The 23578-nt window shown below is 37.4% G+C and overlaps 1 protein-coding gene across 3 annotated transcripts in view; it reads right to left on the reverse strand.

Moving 5' to 3' along the window:
- Nucleotides 1-23578, reverse strand: part of PHEX (phosphate regulating endopeptidase X-linked) — a 564226-nt gene that overhangs the window by 308663 nt on the left and 231985 nt on the right. For all 3 annotated transcript variants that reach the window (XM_053706372.1, XM_053706371.1, XM_053706373.1), the window contains 3 exons: nucleotides 17348-17441; nucleotides 13547-13675; nucleotides 2757-2858 (listed from right to left, as the gene is read on the reverse strand). In XM_053706372.1, the coding sequence (XP_053562347.1) occupies nucleotides 2757-2858; nucleotides 13547-13675; nucleotides 17348-17441 (325 nt within the window). The remainder of the gene's footprint in view (nucleotides 1-2756; nucleotides 2859-13546; nucleotides 13676-17347; nucleotides 17442-23578) is intronic.

The following is a 23578-nucleotide window of genomic DNA, read 5'->3' on the forward strand; positions in this document are numbered from 1 at the left end:
TTCAGTGTCATTTGATAATGCAATAATTCTTTTCTATGGCATAACTGTGAGTTTATTATCTCATAAATCAAAACAACACACATCTTAAAGCAAATATTGAGCCAGAAGCTTTGGTTGCAAAATTCACTGCAAGAATAAGACCAACTTTTTTTTTTATCATCTAATTTTTACACGACATGAAAACATAGATTTCGAATTTATGCACATTCTAAAAAGATGTAGATAAATATTAAAGAGACAGGAAATCCAAAGATTTTCTTTCATGATTTCCAATATACGGTTTCCAAATTACTTGTATTATAAAATTTTCTTTGTTCTCATCATATTCTCTTTGTTAAAGAGCATACAAAGGTAGGTAGTGTACACTTTATGGCAGCAGTTTTCCAAAAATGCTTTTGGGCACTAGATGGCAGCAGTGTTTGCTCAATGTATAACGTTAAAGGGACATTAAACACTTTGAGATGGTAATATAAAATGATAAATTGTATATAATAAAACAACTCTGCAATATACTTTCATTATTTATTTTGTCCTCTTTTCCTGTAATTCCATTCTGAAATTGTGAGCTTTTCAGTTCCTGTTAGAAATAGAAGTGCAGAACACTGTTAAATCCAGCACAACCATTGGATGCACACTCTAGTGACCTATTTATAACGGTCTCTAATTGGCCACAGCAGAGAAGGTAACACAAGTTACAACATGGCAGCTCCCGTGTTTTATAGACACTAAAACTTTACACTTATTTTGTCACTTTTTAAACAACTAATGAAACTTTAAAAAATACATCTACATGTTAGTTATGGACTAATCTTTTCTTTGAATGTATCATTCTATCTAGCATGTATTTAGTGTTTAATGTCCCTTTAAAAGTATTCTTGCAAAACTTCTGCAATATAGTGCTCCTGACACAAGCGCACCCTACTCCTAAGTGTACCTAACTGCTTTTCAACAAAGGATATAAAAATAGAAAAGTAAGGGCTCAATCCCAAACTATAGACTGTGGCCTTTTTCTGCCCAAAATAGACTACATCCGATTCAACATGATCAAAATAGCATGTTTTGGCTCTTTTCCGCACTCACAAACATGTTTTCAGATCCTCACTAAAAGGGCTATTACCCATTTGGTGATGAAAAGTTCTGGATGATTACAATACATTTTCAAGTCACTTTTCAACACCTTTTGGGAGCCAGTCTTAACTTTTCAAACTCAACTCCTCTAGGCACTTGATAAGTCTTTAAAAGGGCATTCTGACATTGTTAAACCTATTTCACTGCTATGTTGAAACAGTGTATTATCTTGCCCAAAAGTGACATTGTAGAGGGTTATTAACTTAAATAGTATTGATTCATTAAAGCTTGATTCATCCCTAATGTTAAGGCTGTATACTGTTGACAGGGCACATATTTACATATTTATTAGTTCATATACATTTGTATATTTGTTTCATACATGACATCCTTTACAGCTAGGGGGTCCACGAGTTTAACAATGTAGGCGCATGTACTTTGAAACGCATTATCTTGACCGTGTTTGAGAATGGAGGCTTGTCCCCTATAAAAACCCGGTTACAAAGGTGCAATTTCATTAAAGGTTTTCTAGGCAGATACAATGTTACAAGGCAGTGGGTTCATGCATTACAGTTTCAGTAATGCTAAAAAAAAAAAAAAAAAAAAAGAAGAAGTTCTTTCAATAAAAACTGTAGTCGGCATCTTGTTTTCAGATCATGCCAAAATGAAAGCGGTTCTCTAACAAACAATAGAAATAAATATTGAGAAAAACTATGCTTGTCAAAGTTTAACAGTGACCATATAGTAATAGAAAAATGATGCACAATCTGTCCATTATGTCAACATAAAAGATATATTTAGATGGTATAGCAGTGGTGCGGTTGGAAATAAATTATATGTTCCTATGAAAGCTGCAATTGCGCAATCCCCTATTAAAACCCGATTTTAAAGATAACAGTACAATCAAAACAGTACAAGTGTGACTTACAATAAAATATTAACATGAAAAATCAAAACACGCCATTTGTAGATGTTGGGGTCCTGAAGTGACTAAAAAAGTATGCTCATCATGGTAAGATACATATGACCTTCATATGGTTAATCAGTGTTGGCAAGGGATTTTGATTACAATGGGTTAATTTCACACATATAAATGAGTATTTCCCTTGCCAGTGAACAAAGGGAACCTTAAGAGGTGTGAATGGGCTTTTGTATCCATCAGTTTCAGGTGACTGCCCAGTTTCTATTTTAAGAACAGGCTCTTAACACATGACGCCTTTTTGGGAGCTTTTCTGTTGAGCTTTTAACAAACAAAATGGCATTGCATTGTGATTACTCAAGAAACTTGATGACCAATTTGGTCGGAAAGTCAAAGGCTATTTTGGTAGAAAATTGCAGATAGATTGTGATCACTAAGATTGATAAAGTTTGTTTGTTTTACTCTCCATTGGAATCAACTTTTTGTGTTTAATTTCAATTTAAGGTTTGGAAAGTGTTGAGAAGTGCTTAAAAAGTTTCTAAAGTAGTATAACGTAAAGTTTTGTGCCAGTTAACCCCTTAAACTTTTACAATGAACTTATAATCTGCTTTAACATTTCTGCAGCTTCCTAAAGCATGCTTATTCAAAATAAATGGACTACAAAAAAGTACTGACTGTTTATACCAAAATATATATGAAATTATTTGCTGCAGTTTTTAACATTTGTTATTCCATTGTATCAAATATTTTTGAGCATGTCACCCTGTACCTTTTCTTTTGCTTTTAATTTGGTTTCTTCATCCATCCAATCATTTTCCTTTTCCAAAATATCAATGAATGCCCAGCGAATGCCTTCAACTAGTTCCTCCATCTAAACAATAAACATTTAAAAACACAGTAACTACTTATGTCTCAACAAGTATATTTAGTATGTTTTTTATCACATATTTGAAAAGTTAGGAATTGATTGAAATATATCAATGAAAATTCATATCAACTAAAATTAAAGACATAGGGGGGTAGTTATCAAGCCGTCTACTTTTCTGGCTTCGCCGGCCCAATACGCCCGCCTAAGCTCGCCTACCTTCGCCGCCGCGGACCTGAAAAAATACGCCTAAGTTATCAAATAAAGCTGTCAAAAAGCCGCGGGGCGATGAGCAGCGGACTGTGACAGTTATCACTCATCCGATCTTGCTGCCCTTCGGCTTTTTCCCAGCTTTATTGCTAGCCTGTCACTAAGCACTCACACTAAACTACACTGTTCTATCCCTATACCGGCGCCCCCGGAGCCTCCCGCAACTCAATAAAGTTACTAACCCCTAAACCGCCGCTCCTAGACCTCGCCGCAACTCTTATAAATGTATTAACCCCTAAACCGCCGCTCCTAGACCCTGCCGCAACTCTTATAAATGTATTAACCCCTAAACCGCCGCTCCCGGACACTGCTGCCACCTACAGTATACCTAGTAACCCCTATCCTGCCCCCCCTATACCGTCGCCCTCTATAATAAAATTATTAACCCCTATCCTGCTGATCCCGCACCTCTCCGCAACTAAATAAATAGTTTAACCCCTAAACCGCCGCTCCATGAACCCGCCGCAACCTATATTAAACTTATTAACCCCTATCCTGCCCCCCCTACACCGTCACCACCTATAATACATTTATTAACCCCTAATCTGCCCCCCCTACACCGTCGCCACCTATAATAAATTTATTAACCCCTATCCTGCCCCCCACTACGCCGCCGCCACTGTCATAAAATTATTAACCCCTAAACCTAAGTCTAACCCTAACCCTAACGCCCCCCTAACTTAAATATTAATTAAATAAATCTAAATAAATTAACTCTTATTAAGTAAATGAATCCTATTTAAAACTAAATACTTACCTTTAAAATAAACCCTAATATAGCTACAATATAAATAATAATTATATTCTAGCTATCTTAGGATTTATTTTTATTTTACAGGTACCTTTCAATTTATTTTAACCATGTACAATAACTATTAAATAGTTATTAACTATTTAATAGCTTACCTAGCTAAAATAAAGAGAAATGTACCTGTGAAATAAATCCTAACCTAAGTTACAATTACACCTAACACTACACTATACTTTAATAAATTATTCCTATTTAAAAATAAATACTTACCTGTAAAATAAACCCTAAGATAGCTACAATATAATTAATAATTATATTATAGCTATCTTAGGATTTATATTTATTTTACAGGTAACTTTGTATTTATTTTAGCTAGTTAGAATAGTTATTAAATAGTTATTAACTATTTAATAACTACATAGCTAAAAGAAATACAAAATTACCTGTAAAATAAATCCTAACTTAAGTTACAATTAAACCTAATACTACACTATCATTAAATTAATTAAATAAACTACCTACAAATAACTACAATTAAATACAATTACATAAACTAACTAAAGTACAAAAAATAAAAAAAGCTAAGTTACAAAAAATAAAAAAATAAGTTACAAACATGTTACAAATATTACAACAATTTTAAGCTACTTACACCTAATCTAAGCCCCCTAATAAAATAACAAACCCCCCAAAATAAAAAAATGCCCTACCCTATTCTAAATTAAATAAATTTCAAAGCTCTTTTACCTTACCAGCCCTTAAAAGGGCCATTTGTGGGGGCATGCCCCAAAGAAAACAGCTCTTTTGCCTGTAAAAGAAAAATACAACCCCCCCCCAACATTAAAACCCACCACCCACATACCCCTAATCTAACCCAAACCCCCCTTACAAAAACCTAACACTACTCCCCTGAAGATCATCCTACCTTGAGTCGTCTTCACTCAGCCGAGCCACCGATGGAACTGAAGAGGACATCCGGAGCGGAAGAAGTTAATCCACCAAGCGGCGCTGAAGAAATCTTCCATCCGATGAAGTCATCATCCAGGCGGCGCTGAAGAAAAGTCTTCGATCCGGCCGATGTCATCTTCAAAGAGGCGCTGAAGAGGTCTTCTATCCGGGCGAAGTCATCTTCCAAGCCGGGTCTTGAATCTTCCTTCCGCCGACGCGGAACCACCTTCTTCACCGACGGACTACGACGAATGACGGCTCCTTTAAGGGACGTCATCCAAGATGGCGTCCCCTCAATTCCGATTGGCTGATAGGATTCTATCAGCCAATCGGAATTAAGGTAGGAAAATCTGATTGGCTGATGGAATCAGCCAATCAGATTCAAGTTCAATCCGATTGGCTGATCCAATCAGCCAATCAGATTGAGCTCGCATTCTATTGGCTGATCGGAACAGCCAATAGAATGCGAGCTCAATCTGATTGGCTGATTCCATCAGCCAATCAGATTTTTCCTACCTTAATTCCGATTGGCTGATAGAATCCTATCAGCCAATCGGAATTGAGGGGACGCCATCTTGGATGACGTCCCTTAAAGGAGCCGTCATTCGTCGTAGTCCGTCGGTGAAGAAGGTGGTTCCGCGTTGGCGGAAGGAAGATTCAAGACCCGGTTTGGAAGATGACTTCATCGGATGGAAGATTTCTTCAGCGCCACTTGGAGGATTAACTTCTTCCGCTCCGGATGTCCTCTTCAGTTCCATCGGTGGCTCGGCTGAGTGAAGACGACTCAAGGTAGGATGATCTTCAGGGGATTAGTGTTAGGTTTTTGTAAGGGGGGTTTGGGTTAGATTAGGGGTATGTGGGTGGTGGGTTTTAATGTTGGGGGGGGTTGTATTTTTCTTTTACAGGCAAAAGAGCTGTTTTCTTTGGGGCATGCCCCCACAAATGGCCCTTTTAAGGGCTGGTAAGGTAAAAGAGCTTTGAAATTTATTTAATTTAGAATAGGGTAGGGCATTTTTTTATTTTGGGGGGGTTTGTTATTTTATTAGGGGTCTTAGATTAGGTGTAAGTAGCTTAAAATTGTTGTAATATTTGTAACATGTTTGTAACTTATTTTTTTATTTTTTGTAACTTAGCTTTTTTTATTTTTTGTACTTTAGTTAGTTTATGTCATTGTATTTAATTGTAGTTATTTGTAGTTAATTTATTTAATTAATTTAATGATAGTGTAGTATTAGGTTTAATTGCAACTTAAGTTAGGATTTATTTTACAGGTAATTTTGTATTTCTTTTAGCTATGTAGTTATTAAATAGTTAATAACTATTTAATAACTATTCTAACTAGCTAAAATAAATACAAAGTTACCTGTAAAATAAATATAAATCCTAAGATAGCTATAATATAATTATTAATTATATTGTAGCTATCTTAGGGTTTATTTTACAGGTAAGTATTTATTTTTAAATAGGAATAATTTATTAAAGTATAGTGTAGTGTTAGGTGTAATTGTAACTTAGGTTAGGATTTATTTCACAGGTACATTTCTCTTTATTTTAGCTAGGTAAGCTATTAAATAGTTAATAACTATTTAATAGTTATTGTAGATGGTTAAAATAAATTGAAAGGTACCTGTAAAATAAAAATAAATCCTAAGATAGCTAGAATATAATTATTATTTATATTGTAGCTATATTAGGGTTTATTTTAAAGGTAAGTATTTAGTTTTAAATAGGATTCATTTACTTAATAAGAGTTAATTTATTTAGATTTATTTAATTAATATTTAAGTTAGGGGGTGTTAGGGTTAGGGTTAGACTTAGGTTTAGGGGTTAATAATTTTATGACAGTGGTGGCGGCGTAGTGGGGGGCAGGATAGGGGTTAATACATTTATTATAGGTGGCGACGGTGTAGGGGGGCAGATTAGGGGTTAATACATTTATTATAGGTGGCGACGGTGTAGGGGGGGCAGGATAGGGGTTAATACATTTAATATAGGTTGCGGCAGGTTCAGGGAGCGGCGGTTTAGGGGTTAATACATTTATTATAGTTGCGGTGGGCTCCGGGAGCGGCGGTTTAGGGGTTAATATGTATAGAGTAGCTTGCGGTGGGCTCCGGGAGCGGCGGTTTAGGGGTTAATATGTATAGAGTAGCTTGCGGTGGGCTCCGGGAGCGGCGGTTTAGGGGGTAATAACTTTATTTAGTTGCGGCGGTGTAGGGGGGGTCAGATTAGTGGTGTTTAGACTCGGGGTACATGTTAGGGTGTTAGGTGTAGACAGCTCCCATAGAAATCAATGGGATGTCTGTCAGCAGCGAACTTGTACTTTCGCTATGGTCAGACTCCCATTGATTCCTATGGGATCCGCCACCTCCAGGGGTGGCGGATTGAAAACCAGGTACGCTGGGCCGTAAAAGTGCCGAGCGTACCTGCTAGTTTTTTGATAGCTAGCAAAAGTAGTGAGAATGTGCCGCACTTGTGTGCGGAACATCTGGAGTGACGTAAGAATCGATCTGTGTCGGACTGAGTCCGGCGGATCGATGCTTACGTCACAAAATTCTACTTTTGCCGGTCTCGAGCCTTTGATAACTAAGGCGAATCAGCCTCGCCACAAATACGCTGCGGAATTCCAGCGTATTTGAGGTTGACGGCTTGATAACTAGGCCCCTTACAGTATATATGAAAGCACACATAGGACTTTCATTTTAATATACCACAGATAAAGATTTTTTTGTTTGAACAGGGATAAAGGTAACAATGTGTGTCCCTCAGATTGCTTCCCTGCAAATATTTTTGTTTTGTTGGTGTTGTTTTTTTTTCTTCTCAAAACTTTAATAAAACTGACAGAACATCAAAGCCCCTAGATTGGGCAAGACTTTAATGTGTTTCAAAACTGAGGAAAAATATTTTCTAATCAGAACAAAGCAAATATTTTAATTTGAACATAATACAATAAATACATTTAAAAAAAAGTACAGTGATATTGTGTTTGCACCTTTATTTGCTCCCAGTAAAGAATAACTTTAATAAGTGAAGTGTAGGTTTCTTATAATCTCCTGAATTGAATTACTTTATTTTACCTCCCATACATTTTTAGCATACACAAAACAGATTATTAATAGTTTTCTCTCAAAAGCAAATATTTTACCCAGGTTATAGGGAAAAGTATTATTATGCCCAAACTGAAGGGTCATATAGTTTTGAACAAAAACTAAAAATCTCACACTGAAATAATAAAAGAACACTAATGTAATTTATCTTTAATGTACCTGAGCAATGGTATTTTATAATGCATTATACGTTTGTTGTTTTTTTTTTTGGGGGGTGAGGTAATTTAATATTCCTGTGATCAATATGTCATTTTTTGTTTCCATGCTTTTGGAGTTTTCTTCTTTATCAGTACAACTGTGGGAAGTGCTCCTATTATACAATGAGCATTGCATACTTGATTATCTGTTTGGCATTCATTTTCCAGAGCTCCTAATAATTTGTCCTGCATTAGGAGGTCCGTCTTAGGGCCTATTACTTTTTTATCTTTTATTTCCTATAGGGAACTCAGTAGGTCATGATTAGTACAATATGCTAAAATATATAAAAATGTATCTCTCACTTAGGCCCTGATATTCAAAACCTCTCTGCTCAGGTGAGATATTCTAAAATGATCCTCAAGCTGTGTGAGATATCACTACTGAATTTTTCAAACGGCAGAATTTACTTCTCCAAGGGGCTTTCCCTGCGTTTCTGCATGTGAAGTAGAGATAAGTGCAGTGCAATATAGCTTTCTATTTTATATCACTTTACACTTGCAATTACATTTTATTGCAATTAATCTCCGCACTTTCTATTTTGTATTTTATTTTGTGTATAGCAGTGTATTTAGTATTGTGATTTTACAAATTCTGATTATACAACAGGCTTCACAGGGGCAGAACTCACTGAATTTTCTAAGAAAAGGTGAGGAACCTGGAAATCCCAGAGAGATGCCTTCCATAGAAAGCAAAAAAGGTGATGGTAGGTCCCCTGAGGCTGAAATAAAGGGTCAGTTTGCATCAATTCCAAATTAAACTGAAATGTATTTACAACACTTTAACTTGCTTTTGTCTATATTTTAGTATATATTACTTTTCTGTTGGTTAAAATAAGTGTATTGTGAATTTTAGGCAAACTTCACCTGCCTACAGCTGTTGAGACAAATCAGTTAGACCAGCTTGTTTAAAATGCTTAGAAAATTTCACAAGACTGGAGAGAACTTCAGACATAACCTGGGAACTCTCCTATTCAGCCCGGGGAACTGCCCTGTCCCTGCTACTTTCTGAAAGTGTCAGTTTTAGTTTGCAATGCAGCAAATTCAAGGTGTAATATAATTTGTATATATAAACATAAATATATAAAGTATGGTCCTAATTTGTTAAAGTAACACAGAACTGTAACACAACTCCCATAACATGCAGTTCTGTATTGCACTGGGCTTGTCTCTGCTTCACATACATAAATGAGCGAGATCTCACAGTGCTGGAGAGTTCCACCTATTTTCTTTTGAATATTCAGTGAGTTCAGCTTCTGTGAAGTCTGAACTGCAATTTTTCTCCAAGCTGGAATATCAGGGCCTTAGGGCCTGATTCTCAAAAACTCACCTGCATGGAGATAAATCTTTAGCATATTTTACTGAGCATTATATTGTAAACTATTAGTATATCCTATACATTATATTAGTGAACTCCTCTTAATGACATAAACATTTCCCAAGGCAAAAATTGCCACTGATTCAATCCCTTAGGGGTCTCGTTATACTGACAAGGCATTTTGTGGAATATCACCAAACCAGAGAGCTTTAGATAATCTGCTCTCAGTCTGCACTCTTTTTTTTCTTTACTCACAAAACTATAAATCGTTGTCACCTCATATATCTGCATCTGCATGAGAGCAGGCTGTAGGTTTCCCTATACAACCATCAATAAAGAATGCCAGTATATACAGAATTATTAGGCAAGTTGTATTTTTGAGGATTAATTTTATTATTGAACAACAACCATGTTCTCAATGAACCCAAAAAACTCATTAATATCAAAGCTGAATATTTTTGGAAGTAGTTTTTAGTTTGTTTTTAGTTTTAGCTATTTTAGGGGGATATCTGTGTGTGCAGGTGACTATTACTGTGCATAATTATTAGGCAACTTAACAAAAAACAAATATATACCCATTTCAATTATTTATTTTTACCAGTGAAACCAATATAACATCTCAACATTCACAAATATACATTTCTGACATTCAAAAACAAAACAAAAACAAATCAGTGACCAATATAGCCACCTTTCTTTGCAAGGACACTCAAAAGCCTGCCATCCATGGATTCTGTCAGTGTTTTGATCTGTTCACCATCAACATTGCGTGCAGCAGCAACCACAGCCTCCCAGACACTGTTCAGAGAGGTGTACTGTTTTCCCTCCTTGTAAATCTCACATTTGATGATGGACCACAGGATCTCAATGGGGTTCAGATCAGGTGAACAAGGAGGCCATGTCATTAGATTTTCTTCTTTTATACCCTTTCTTGCCAGCCACGCTGTGGAGTACTTGGACGCGTGTGATGGAGCATTGTCCTGCATGAAAATCATGTTTTTCTTGAAGGATGCAGACTTCTTCCTGTACCACTGCTTGAAGAAGGTGTCTTCCAGAAACTGGCAGTAGGACTGGGAGTTGAGCTTGACTCCATCCTCAACCCGAAAAGGCCCCACAAGCTCATCTTTGATGATACCAGCCCAAACCAGTACTCCACCTCCACCTTGCTGGCGTCTGAGTCGGACTGGAGCTCTCTGCCCTTTACCAATCCAGCCACGGGCCCATCCATCTGGCCCATCAAGACTCACTCTCATTTCATCAGTCCATAAAACCTTAGAAAAATCAGTCTTGAGATATTTCTTGGCCCAGTATTGACGTTTCAGCTTGTGTGTCTTGTTCAGTGGTGGTCGTCTTTCAGCCTTTCTTACCTTGGCCATGTCTCTTAGTATTGCACACCTTGTGCTTTTGGGCACTCCAGTGATGTTGCAGCTCTGAAATATGGCCAAACTGGTGGCAAGTGGCATCTTGGCAGCTGCACGCTTGACTTTTCTCAGTTCATGGGCAGTTATTTTGCGCCTTGGTTTTTCCACACGCTTCTTGCGACCCTGTTGACTATTTTGAATGAAACGCTTGATTGTTCGATGATCACGCTTCAGAAGCTTTGCAATTCTAAGAGTGCTGCTTCCCTCTGCAAGATATCTCACTATTTTTGACTTTTCTGAGCCTGTCAAGTCCTTCTTTTGACCCATTTTGCCAAAGGAAAGGAAGTTGCCTAATAATTATGCACACCTGATATAGGGTGTTGATGTCATTAGACCACACCCCTTCTCATTACAGAGATGCACATCACCTAATATGCTTAATTGGTAGTAGGCTTTCGAGCCTATACAGCTTGGAGTAAGACAACATGCATAAAGAGGATGATGTGGTCAAAATACTCATTTGCCTAATAATTCTGCACTCCCTGTATGTCTTACATCTCTGTTATTTAAATGTTTCCATCAATAATGATGCAACTTCCTTCACATTGAAATGTTTGGGCTTTTCCCTTTTTTAAATGGCACTGTCACTAAGACAATAGCCTCCATTAATGTTTGTGATTTCTGAGGATGCACTTGCATGTGCTTGAAAACCTGAGATTTTGTTTGGTACTGTGCATTAAAGCCTGGAAACCTAACCTTAGCATGAACTGTAACATTGTTTTTCCAGATTCTTTACTTCTTACCTTGGAAGCTAACCATTACCTGCTTTATTTGACTCTCTTTTGGTCTGTTTATTTAGTACTTGAGTATACCTTTTGTTGCCGACCTTGTATTGTTTCACCCTTATGCTTTCTTGTGGACTATGTTGTATGACTTAACCTGTACAACTCTCTGAATTACCTAAAACTACAGTAAAACTGTCACCAGCTGTCATCTGTCAACAGGTAGAAATTCTTCACTTTAATTCTGCTGCTAGTACCCATGGGTCACATCCAACACATATCCAGTGTGTTTGATTTGGCTGCACTCAAACTTCATCTCAGCTCCTAAGTTCTGATCTAGGCTGACACTGCACAGATTTACTCAAGGACTCTGAAACCCAAAGTTTTCAGCACTAGGAACTATCCATAAATCAAAACAAAGCTTTGGATTTTTGCCATTTCATGTAGTCATGGGGCTGTTCATACAGTTGTAGTTATAAGGATTAAGAAAAACATCTCTGTAATAAAAGATCTGTCAAAGCAGTCTAAAAACTATTCAAAGAAGCAGTCAGAAGGAAAATGTTTATACAACTTATCATGGATCACTAGATCAATACAGGCAAAAATAAGTTATAATTTACTGTACAGCACTTTCATTTAAATTAGTAAAGAAACAAAAATCCAATTAAACTATTTTTTTTAAGTTGTATATTATTTAAAGGAACAGTCTACTTCAGATTTTTTTTTTCTTTAAAAGATAGGTAATCTCTTTATTACCCATTCCCCAGTTACAATTACACATGTATACACACACACACACACACACATATATATATATATATATATATATATATATATACATACATGCACATATTTAGATGAAAATGTATGTATATAAACATTATAGCCCTTTCCAGTCAAATACCTTGTCATGTACTATAAACCTGTTAACCCTTATAACTTTTGAAAAATATTTTTATGAATATTTGTTATTAGATAGTGTATATATAAGTATAACACTTTCTTTTAATGTATTTATGTTGTCTATGGTGCAACTTTTAATTTGGCCCTAACCCTTTACGTGAAGACTTCAGTCATGCTAACCTGACAAGCACAAATTTAGTTTGCCCTTGTGCGGTCATGTTTACTTTCAACTTGTAATATGAGCACAAGTTAGCGTATGCGCAATATTTTAATATCGAGCACGCTAACATTAGTGTGCAACTTGTAATTTAGCCCTGTATGTTTTGCAAGGAAAAAAATAAATTCAAGTTCTGTATCTCTGTTTTGAAACTGATTGAAAGGGCATGTATGTGCATAACTGGTCTGGCTTTTTTTTTACTCACTACATGAGCATCAATTTGATATTAAAAATAGTAATTAAAGGGACATAAAACCCACATTTTTTCTTTTGTGATTTTCTTTCGTGCATTGCTATTCTTCAACAATTGATATCTAAAGAATAAAGCAAATTAGATAATAGAAGTAAATTGGAATGTTATTTAAAATTGTATTCTCTATCTGAATCATGAAAGAAATATTTTGTTTTTAATGTCCCTTTAATTTAGTTTTTTAATGCCCTCTTTACCTATAGGAAAGAAAAAATAACATTGCATTAACTTCTGCCTACTAAATAACAAAGAATATGTAAATATCTATGTTACAGAAATAATATATTGTTCTGTTTACCAAACATTACTAGCTACTTTTCACATAGACGCAATACTACTGAGAAGAACCCGCAATGGTAAGAAATATGTGCAGGTGATAATAATGCTGTCATGATAAGTAGAGGATATGATACTGTCTGTGACATTAAAATAACAGATTATTGTGAAAGTTTCAGTTCATACAGATCCTGCCAGGGAAAATAAATAAAAAAGTCATTTGTTTAATGTTATATTATCTTCTGTTTTACTGTTCTTGTAACTTCATAGCAAAAGTCTACATTTAACAATCTTCCTTTACGTCTAGGAACAAATAATACCATATGTTTTTTGTCCTCTTGAAAATGAGCATCTACAAACATCTTCCCAACAGCATAAGGAAGAGAATTCTCAACATAATTCACACATCTGTCCCAACGAGCAGCCAAAGAATTTGTACCCAGGAGAACCTACACAACAAGAAACAGAAGTTTCGTGACTTTTTAAAAAAGCTAATAAAAAACACATATGGTGCTATAAAAGGGTTCACATTACTGTGCATTACACTAATTAGCAGAAAACTGCAATACATGTACATGAACTTAACAGTTGAAGAAACAATTTTTTTATTTAATGTATCCCAACATATCATACCCTTTTTTACTGATGTAAGGTAATAGATAGATACATAGATAGATATTCTTCAGATAACACTGATGTTATCATTAGGGATGCTACTAATTATGGGCTAGATTACAAGTGGAGCGCTAATTTATTGTGGAAAATCCGCCCGTTTACGGGCACACGACAAATAACCAGCCAATACAATACAATATTGCTACCGTGAGCTTGTGCTGCACTACAGAAAATGGCCCGTATACACGGGCTTCACCACTAGTACATATATATTTACCATTTGCTGTCCATCGCTGCGCGACTTACCCACTTTGCTGCGCTAGGTTTTCAGCTGTGTTTGCCAGCATGAGAACGAGGCTCCCATTGGAGCCTTTGGAATCCCACTCTCGTGAGCGCAAAGCTTCCCTGCAATGCGAACGCAAGGTCGCATTCACATTATGCCTAACTTGCAATACCAGTGCACATTTGCATGCACTGATATTACTGAGTGGTTAACAAATATTGTGCTTGCGTAAATGGAAATTTGCGCTCCACTCCTAATCTGGCCCTATATTATTTGCAGTTTCTGGGCAGGTATACTGACAGCTGCAGATACTGGATTGGAAAATACTACCTACTTCTGCTGTAGTTGCAATAACTGTGCATAAAAAGTAAGTTAAAGGAACAATAAGGTCAAAATTAAGCTTTCATGATTCAGAAAGAGCATGCAAGTTTAAACAACTTTCAATTTTACTTCTAATTTAAAATTTGCTTTGTTCTTTTGATATTCTTTGTTGAAGACTAAACCTAAGTAAGTGTTCTCATGTCTATAGCAGTCTATGGCATAGTGTTTGCAACATTGTTTATAGAAGTTTTATATATAGTTACAAACACTGCTGCCAGATGGCTTAAGACATGTGCACTCTCCTAAGTTCACCTACGATTCCTCTTTAACAAAGGATGCCAAGAGAGCTAAGCAAAATTGATAATAGAAGTAAATTAAAAAGTTGTTTAAAATGTAAGCTTTAATTTTCACTTTACTGTCCCTTGAAATATCTTTTGATCTGTAAACAGATATCTAATTCACCTAAGCTATGGCCGGCATTTATCAACTGCCGAAAGGACAGTGTTCGCTCACTCGAACCTGTCTGCCCAGGATCTCAGAATTTGGGCAGCTTAATCCAGCAATACACTGCTGGTATTTAACATTGCTCAACAGTTTAATCAATGGTGCGCGAGTAGGGGGTTGTCAGTATTGAATATTTTATTGAATATTTTATATTTAATATTTCAATAATGTGCTTTAAGATAAGGAACTCTTCATGTGCGCTAAGCCGACACCGTGTTAGACCTAAAGCACATGGCACAAAGCGCGTTACGCATATTTTACATTCCAATGTTCTTCACATTAATTATTTTATTATTATTATTATTAAATATATATTTCAATACCTGATAATGTTAATGTAAAATATATATCTATACCTATATCTCTATAGTGTACATATACTGTATATATATATAAATATATATATACATATACACAAATATATATTTAAAGGGACAATCAACAACAGAATTTTTGTTGTTTAAAAAGACAATCCCTTTATTACCTATTCCCCAGTTTTGCATAACAAACACAGTTATAATAATACACGTTTTACCTCTGTAATAACCTTGTATCTATGCCTCTGAAGACTGCCCCCTTATTTCAGTTCATTTGACAGACTTGCATTTTAGCCAATCAGTGCTCACTCCTCGGTAAATTCACGTGCGTGAGATCAATGTTATCTATGTGAAACACATGAAGTATTGCCCTCTAGTGGTGAAAAACTGTCAAAATGCTTTCAGATTAGAGGCGGCCTTCAAGGTCTAAGAAATTACCATATGAACCTCCTAGGTTTAGCTTTTAACTAAGAATACCAAGAGAACAAAGCAAAATTGCTGATAAAAGTAAATTGGAAAGTTGTTTAAAATTTCATGCCCTATTTGAATCAAGAATGTTTTTTTTGGACTTGACTATAAACATTTTCTGTATGTAAAGAGCATTGGAATGCAAGATATAAATAACTCCTGGTGAGTTAGCATGCGAGTGATAAGTGTAAAGTTCACTTCTTCAATGAAGTCTATTGGAAGAATAAGATAGAGCGGCCACAATATCCGAAGTCCTTTGGTTAGAACGTGTCGGTTTTCGCTTGTGGGCAAAAATTTTACCTACAACTTGTAATATTTGCGCTACCCCACGAACACAAACATATTTATTTTAATGGTATTAACGCTAGAGGAAAAGCACTAAATAGCGCGCCACTTGTAATATAGTCCATTACGTTTTGTTTTGCATTGTTTTTTTATTAAGGTTTCACATTTAACATCAATTTCCCTCAACCTGCAAAAAATATGATTTTTTTTTATATTTAGAAATTAGAAAGAAATACCTTTTATGAGTAGGAACAACATATTTAGCTGCTTTAGTCCAGTAAAATATTTAGTTGCAGGTTGTGACTAGAGGTTCTAAAGATAGATAATGCATAAAAACAGTATATAATATATATCATCTGAAAAGCGTAGCATATAATTTATCTGCAAAAATCCATATGGCATTAACCACTTCGCTACCAGGAAATCTTGCCCAAAGTAAAGTATAAATTGGCATAAAAATAGCTTTTAGTGAATGACAGTTTCAACTAGCTGTTTGTTCACAGAATTAAGAAATTATTGTAAAATTACCAAACAAAATGTAAATATATATATATATATAATACGTGGTACCTGGGCTTGTCCCATTTGGCCAGATGCAGTATCTAACCTTTCCATTTTTGCTTTTAATCTTAGCTGAGAGCTTGCTAGTGAGTGCAGGGTTTTCTCTGTGTGTTGTATTAATTTGTTTTGTAATTTCCCCTATGGTTCTTGCACCCAGACCTGTCTGGGGTTAACTGCCTGTGGCTCTGGGGACAGCACAGCTTCTTGTGAGTGCCACTGAGCACCCAGGGCTGAGCATGTTGCAGGGTCATAGGATGTGTACCCGGTCCGGTAAAGGAGTGCAGTCCCCTTCCATGTTTTTTTATATATATATATATATATGTATATATATATATCTAACCCATGCCTAACGCTCCCCTATTTTCATAGTGTAGGGACCCACTCCTCCCTCCACCTCCCATGATGGGCCACCAACTCGCCTCCTTCTTTCCCTCCCACAGCTCACAACAGCACCACTGCAAGATTGTTACAGACAGTGTCTCCCTTACCATATGAAACCCGATGCCTTCTGCTGCCCAGTTGCTGCATCCACTATCAAATCTAACAGTGAGACCACATCCTGCACATTTGTGCTGGATATAGATACTATGTCAACACAGTAAGTTGGAAAAAGTGTGATGTAGTACCTATTTCAAAAAGGCACAAGGGGTTAAAAATGGAGAATTTTGCAGAAAAATGCTGATTTCAAAGACGTGAAAATATGTATTTTGCATTTTTGACAGGCAATATTTTTATTTTAATGCAGCATTCAATAGTTTTTTTTTTACCCGTGCATATTCGAGTTGTCTGTACTGAAAGCGTCTGCTGAGATTCGAGATTCTTGAGTAGACAAATCTCCATATTAGGTAGTTGGCAAGAGTCCTGTGAAAGCAGCAAACAGGTATCAAAGGCAATATTCCAAAAATAAAACACAAAGTAGACATCAGTCCTGTAATCAGCAATAAGGATAAGCATATTGAAATTTCTTTGGCTTAAAAAATCATTGTTTTGCTTCGGTTCCAAACATGTTTTGTGCCTTGGCTTTAAACTGGAAATCACATTAAAGAAATACTGGAATAAACTATTAACACAAGCAATGGAATATTCTAAACAAATAAATATGCAAATAAAAATGTTTATATTTAATACAAAACAGATTACTACATAAGGTAATGTGTGTGTCCTGGTTCATCAAAAACTAATACTAATTTTTTTTTTTTTTTTTAAAAAAAAGAAAAATTCAAATTAAAAGATTGAAATTGTAGTGGGATAACATAGTGAAATGATATAGCAAAACATGGTTAGAAAAACAGAGAACATCCTGTTAAAGTGTATAAAAATGCCAAGACTAAAAGCCAAGCTCAAAGATGCAAGTAATATGTACAATGTATGCATTCAATCCATACCATTTCAGTGCTCAAATAATGCCTAATGGATTTCTATGAGAGCTCAGACTAAAATTATTCATATTGGATAATGCTGAAGCATAAAAATTCCACTCCAATAGAGTTTTTAATTTAGTTATTTGCTATAATCTTCCAATTGAAATTTTACATATAAGACTTATTAACACAAATATAGACACACACACCCTTGACACATTCTCACTTCTACCCCTTGTTATTTATCTAAACCCTTTAACCCTTCCCCAAAACCTTTTTTCCCTATTAACTCTTTGTTTCATATTTATTAAGCCTTAACCACTATTTATTAAGCCTTAACCACTGGTGTTGGTATTTTACTTTCCTCTAGTTGCACCTTTTAACAAATACAGCCCTTCTCTTCCCTCACATTTTCTTCATTCTAAACACACATGATTCGCTTATTCTCTCCCCTCTCTATACGCGTTGCAATCATATACCGCCCCCCTGGCTCTGCAACTCTTTCTAGATCACTTTGCCGCCTGGCCACCTTACTTCCTTTCCTCGGATACCCCTGCCCTCATTCTCGGAGACCTCAACCTCCCTGTTGATAATCCCACTGCCTCCTCTGCAAAACAACTTCTGCAACTCACTTCCTCTTTCGGCCTGTCACAATGGACTGACTCTCCCACTCACAAAGATGGTCACTCCCTTGATCTGATTTTCAGTTATCGATGTACTATCTCAAACTCACCTTTTCCTCTTTCTGACCACCACCTCCTCACTTGTACCATCATCTCCCTCCCTACGACTCTCCCTCCTTCTACCCCTCACACTAAACTTCACAGAAGAATCAAGTCATTAGATCAGCAACAGCTCGCTAGCTCTCTCGAACCTCTTCTCTCTTCCATCCCCTCCCTTTCCTGATGAATATATCTGCCACTATAACTCCACCCTTACATCGGTCCTTGATAACCTTGCCCCACCTACCATAACTCGGAAAGAAAACACTAATCCTCAGCCCTGGCATACTCCTCTGACATGGTACCTACGCAGATGTTCCCATGCTGCTGAGCAACACTAGAGGAAATCTCGGAGTTCTGCTGACTTTCTTCACTATAAGTACATCTTGAACTCTTACTATTCTGCCCTTAATCTATATAAGCAACACTACTTCTCCACTCTTATCTCTAATCTTTCTTCAAACCCTAAATGTCTGTTCTCCACATTCAATACTCTTCTCCGCCCACCCCCACCACAATTTTTCTCTCAGCCCATGATTTTGCCAGCTACTTCAACAACAAAATCGACTCCATCAGAAATGAAATCATCTCTCAGCATACTACTGGTCTCCCTCCCCCTCAAAGCTCACAATCATCCAAAACCGACATAGCCATAAATTTAGCTCTTTTGCCCCTGTTACAGAGGCATAAAGTTTCTGCCCTTATACTATCCTTTCACCTCACAACCTGTCCCCTCGACCCCATCCCCTCACAACTACTCTCCTCCCTCTCTTCTACCCTTACCCCTATACTCACACACATCTTCAACCTCCCCTTCAGCACTGGTATAGTTCCCACATCTTTTTAGCATGCATTAGCTACACCTATCCTCAAAAAACCTTCTCTAGATCCAGCCTCCCCATCCAACTACTGCCCTTTTTCTCTACTACCTCTTGCCTCAAAGCTTCTTGAAAGCTAGTATATGTACGTCTATCCCATTTCCTTACACTAAACTCCCTCCTTGACCCACTGCAATCTGGATTTCGCCCCCTTCACTCAACAGAGACAGCAATTGTTAAGGTTACCAATGACCTACTTACAGCAAAATTAAAAAGCCACTTCTCTCTACTTATCCTCCTTGATCTGCCTGCAGCCTTTGATACTGTCGACCACCCTCTTTTGCTCCACACCCTCCAATCCTTTGGCATCTATGACACAGCTCTTTCTTGGTTCTCTTCCTATCTTTCTAACCGTACCTTTAGTCTAGCCTTCTCTGGGGCATCCTCTGCCCTATTACCACTTTCTGTTGGGGTATCTCAAGGCTCTGTCCTAGGTCCCCTTCTCTTCTCAATCTACATGTCCTCACTAGGTTCCTTAATAAAGTCCCACGGGTTTCATTATCATTTGTATGCCAATGATACCCAAATCTACCTCTCTGCACTAGAACTACCTCCTTCCTTGCTAACCCATGTCACTAACTGTCTCTCTCATATCTCATCTTGGATGTCCTCTCACTACCTTAAGATAAATTTCTCCAAAACTGAGCTCCATATTTTTCCCCTTCTTCTAAAATCTCCACCCCCCATGTCTCTAACTGTTGATAACTCCCCAACCTCACATCATTACCCCAACCTCACATGCCCGATGTCTTAGGGTCACAATGGACTCAGATCTTTCTTTCACTCCTCACATTCAGTCTTTGGCTAAAGTCTGCAGCTTCCACATTAAAAACATCACTAAATTTAGACATTTCCTTACACAAGACACAACAAAGATTTTAATCTACTGTCTCATCCTTTCCCGCCTCAACTACTGCAACTCTATCCTCTCTGGCCTCCCTAGTTGCCGCCTAGCTCCTTTACAATCCATAATGAATGCCTCTGCCAGGCTCATCTTCCTTGCACGTCGCTCTTCATCTGCCGCACCTCTCTGCCAATCCCTTCACTGGCTTCCTCTTGCCTCCAGGATTAAACACAAAATTATCACTCTGACACACAAAGCCCTCAATTGCACTGCTCCCCCCTACATCTCAGACCTTGTCTCCAGATACTCTCCCTCCCATCCCCTTCGCTCCGCTCATGATCTCCTACTCTCCTCCTCTCTTGTTACCTCCTCACATTCCCGTCTTCAAGATTTCTCCAGATTGGCTCCCATCTTATGGTAGTCTCTGCATCGCTCCACAAGAATCTCCCTTAGTTTTAAAAGCTTCAAGTGCTCCCTGTAGACTCTACTATTTAGGGACGCTTAGAACTTACACTAACCTTCCCATCTTCACTGCTATCCCCTAAAACCCCATAGCATGTAAGCCTATGAGCCCAGCTGTTTGTAGTTCATCTTCATAAGAGCCGACTACAACAGTGCAACTCTCGGCAGGACCCTCTCTCCCCATTTGATACTTGTAATCATTTTTATATACCACCTATGTTCATAGCGCTGCTGAACCTGTTAGCGCTCTACAAATACCTTCAAATAATAATAATAATATTCTTTTTTTTTTCTATAGCATTTTGAAATTAAATGTATTTGAAATCAAAACCTGTTTTTTATTACCAGGTTTTTCAACGGTCTAAATGCAAAAGTGGTATATCAAATTACTCAATCACAAACCCTATCTGAAGACTTGGAATTTGAGTGCAATTAGCAGGCAATTAACGCTTCTAACTGAAAGCAATGGGTGCATTAAAAATGCTTTGGTTAAACATTATAAACACCTGAACATTGTTGTTTGCTCGAGGCTGTGAGTAAAATAACTCACCATATCTTATGAATTGCATTTGACTTAAAGAGATACTGAACCCACATTTTTTTTCTTTCTTGATTCAGATAGAACATGCATTTTTAAGCAACTTTCTAATTTACTCCTATTATCATTTTTTCTTTGTTCTCTTTGTATATTTATTTGAAAAAGCAGGAATGTAAGCTTACAAGCCAGCCTATCTTTGGTTCAGCACCTGGGTAGCATTTGCTGATTGGTGGCTACATTGCATTTACCCTCCCACTTGTGTGATTCCCCCAAGCAGCTCTTCATCCCTCCCACTGGCTAGACTGCTAGTAACAAATTACTTATTTATTTTATATTTGAGTTCTTTTTTCCATAGAGAATAGCCCATCCCACCCTCTCCCATCAATATCACTTTTCGTAGTGTAGGGCCCCATCCCTCCCTCTCTTTTTATAATAATGTTTCTGTAGTGTAGGAAACACTGCCTCTCCATCCTCGCTGGGCCGCCCACCTGCCTCTCCCTTTCCATACCACCGCTCCCACTCAACACCTATGAATTAGTGTTACAGAGCGTGACATAAAAAGAGTGACATACACAGTGCTCCATTACCATATAAATTATTAAATCTTCAGCATCATCTGTATAGCAGGTCACCACGAAACACCCTAGTTTATATATATGTTACACAGCTTGAAATCAAACAGTGGTATTACCTCAATATATTTAACTTGCTAACTGCTGTCATGGGGTTGATGGAATGATGAACAATATATGTAGATATGCTGAGGAATGTTGTATGTTCTTTAAATTCCAGTCTCAACACATGAAAAGTCTGATGTCTTAAGACCATACAAAGCAAATCCTCAGTATATAACTATGAGAAATTAAACATGTTCAAATTTGTGCAACACTATTGAGATGCCTTGCTTCCTCATAGGGGCTGGCTGATTTATCAAAGTGGGGCAGTGCATCATGTCCGCCAGACATCGCTGAATGCAGACAGCATACACTGTCGGCATTCAGCATTGCACAAGCAGTTCTAGTGTACTGCTTGTGCAATGCCGCCCCCTGCAGATTCAAGGCCAATCAGCCGCTTGCAGGGTGTGTCAATCAACCCGATCATATTCGATCGTGTTGATTGCTGTAAGCTGCTCAGAGGCAGTAAATCCAGTTAAGGATCAGCGGTCTTAAGACCGCTGCTTATTAACTCCTGTTTCCGGTGAGCCTGAAGGCTCTCGCGGAAACAGGGCGAGTTGGCCCCATTCGGGGGCATAGTAAATCGGCCCCTTAGTGTACCTTCAGCTTAGCATGCAAGCAATAGCTGTCATGTGCTTTTAAGCATGCTGCAACAGAAATCTATTATGTGAGAGATTTATCCAACATCCAGGTGTTAGTGCACCCTAGGCTTTAACTCAAGCGCTAATATATTACTTTAAACTTGTAATATCAACGCAAAAATAAAAGCGCTATTGATTTAACTTGAGTGCTATTTTTGTGTTCCACTTGTAATCTATGCCTGTATTATTAAACTAAATACAGAATAAACTTAGCAGACAGAGACAGAGGCAGGAAGCCAAGAAACAAGGCTGTCCCAAGAAAAATGGGACATTGGGCAACTATGCAACTCTAACCTCTACTCTTGTAACCTTCACTTGTGATTGACAATAAACATAGAAATATATTTCAGAATATTTACTTTACATTTACATCAGCTGCTAAGCATGTGGAACTCATAAAGACTCCGGCCCTTGTGAATTATCTCAACTCGCTTTTGTGACTCACTATTGCAAAGCTTACAAAGTTGTCTCAATAATGTTTTTTTTGTTGTTGTTTTTTTACTTTTACTTTTTGCATATGTTAGTGAGTACTGTTTTTTTATATTTAATGGAGTTTTTTTTCTCCGTATGGAGCTTGAAACTCGATGTTTCTGGCGAGCCTGAAAGACCGCTGCTTCATAACCTGTCCGCCTGCTCTGAGGAGGCAGACAGACATTGCCGCAATTCAACCCGATCATATACGATCGGTTGATTGACACCCCCCTGCTAGCGTCCGATTGGCCGCAAATCTACAGGGGGTGGCGTTGCACCAGCAGTTCACAAAAACTGCTGGTGCAATGCTGAATGCGGAGAGCGTATTGCTCTCCGCATTCAGCGAGGTCTGTCAGACATGATCCGCAATGTCAGATCATGTCCGACAGGCCTTTCATAAATAGGCC

The sequence above is a fragment of the Bombina bombina genome, chromosome 3, assembly GCF_027579735.1.
Source record: "Bombina bombina isolate aBomBom1 chromosome 3, aBomBom1.pri, whole genome shotgun sequence".
NCBI lineage: Eukaryota > Metazoa > Chordata > Amphibia > Anura > Bombinatoridae > Bombina > Bombina bombina.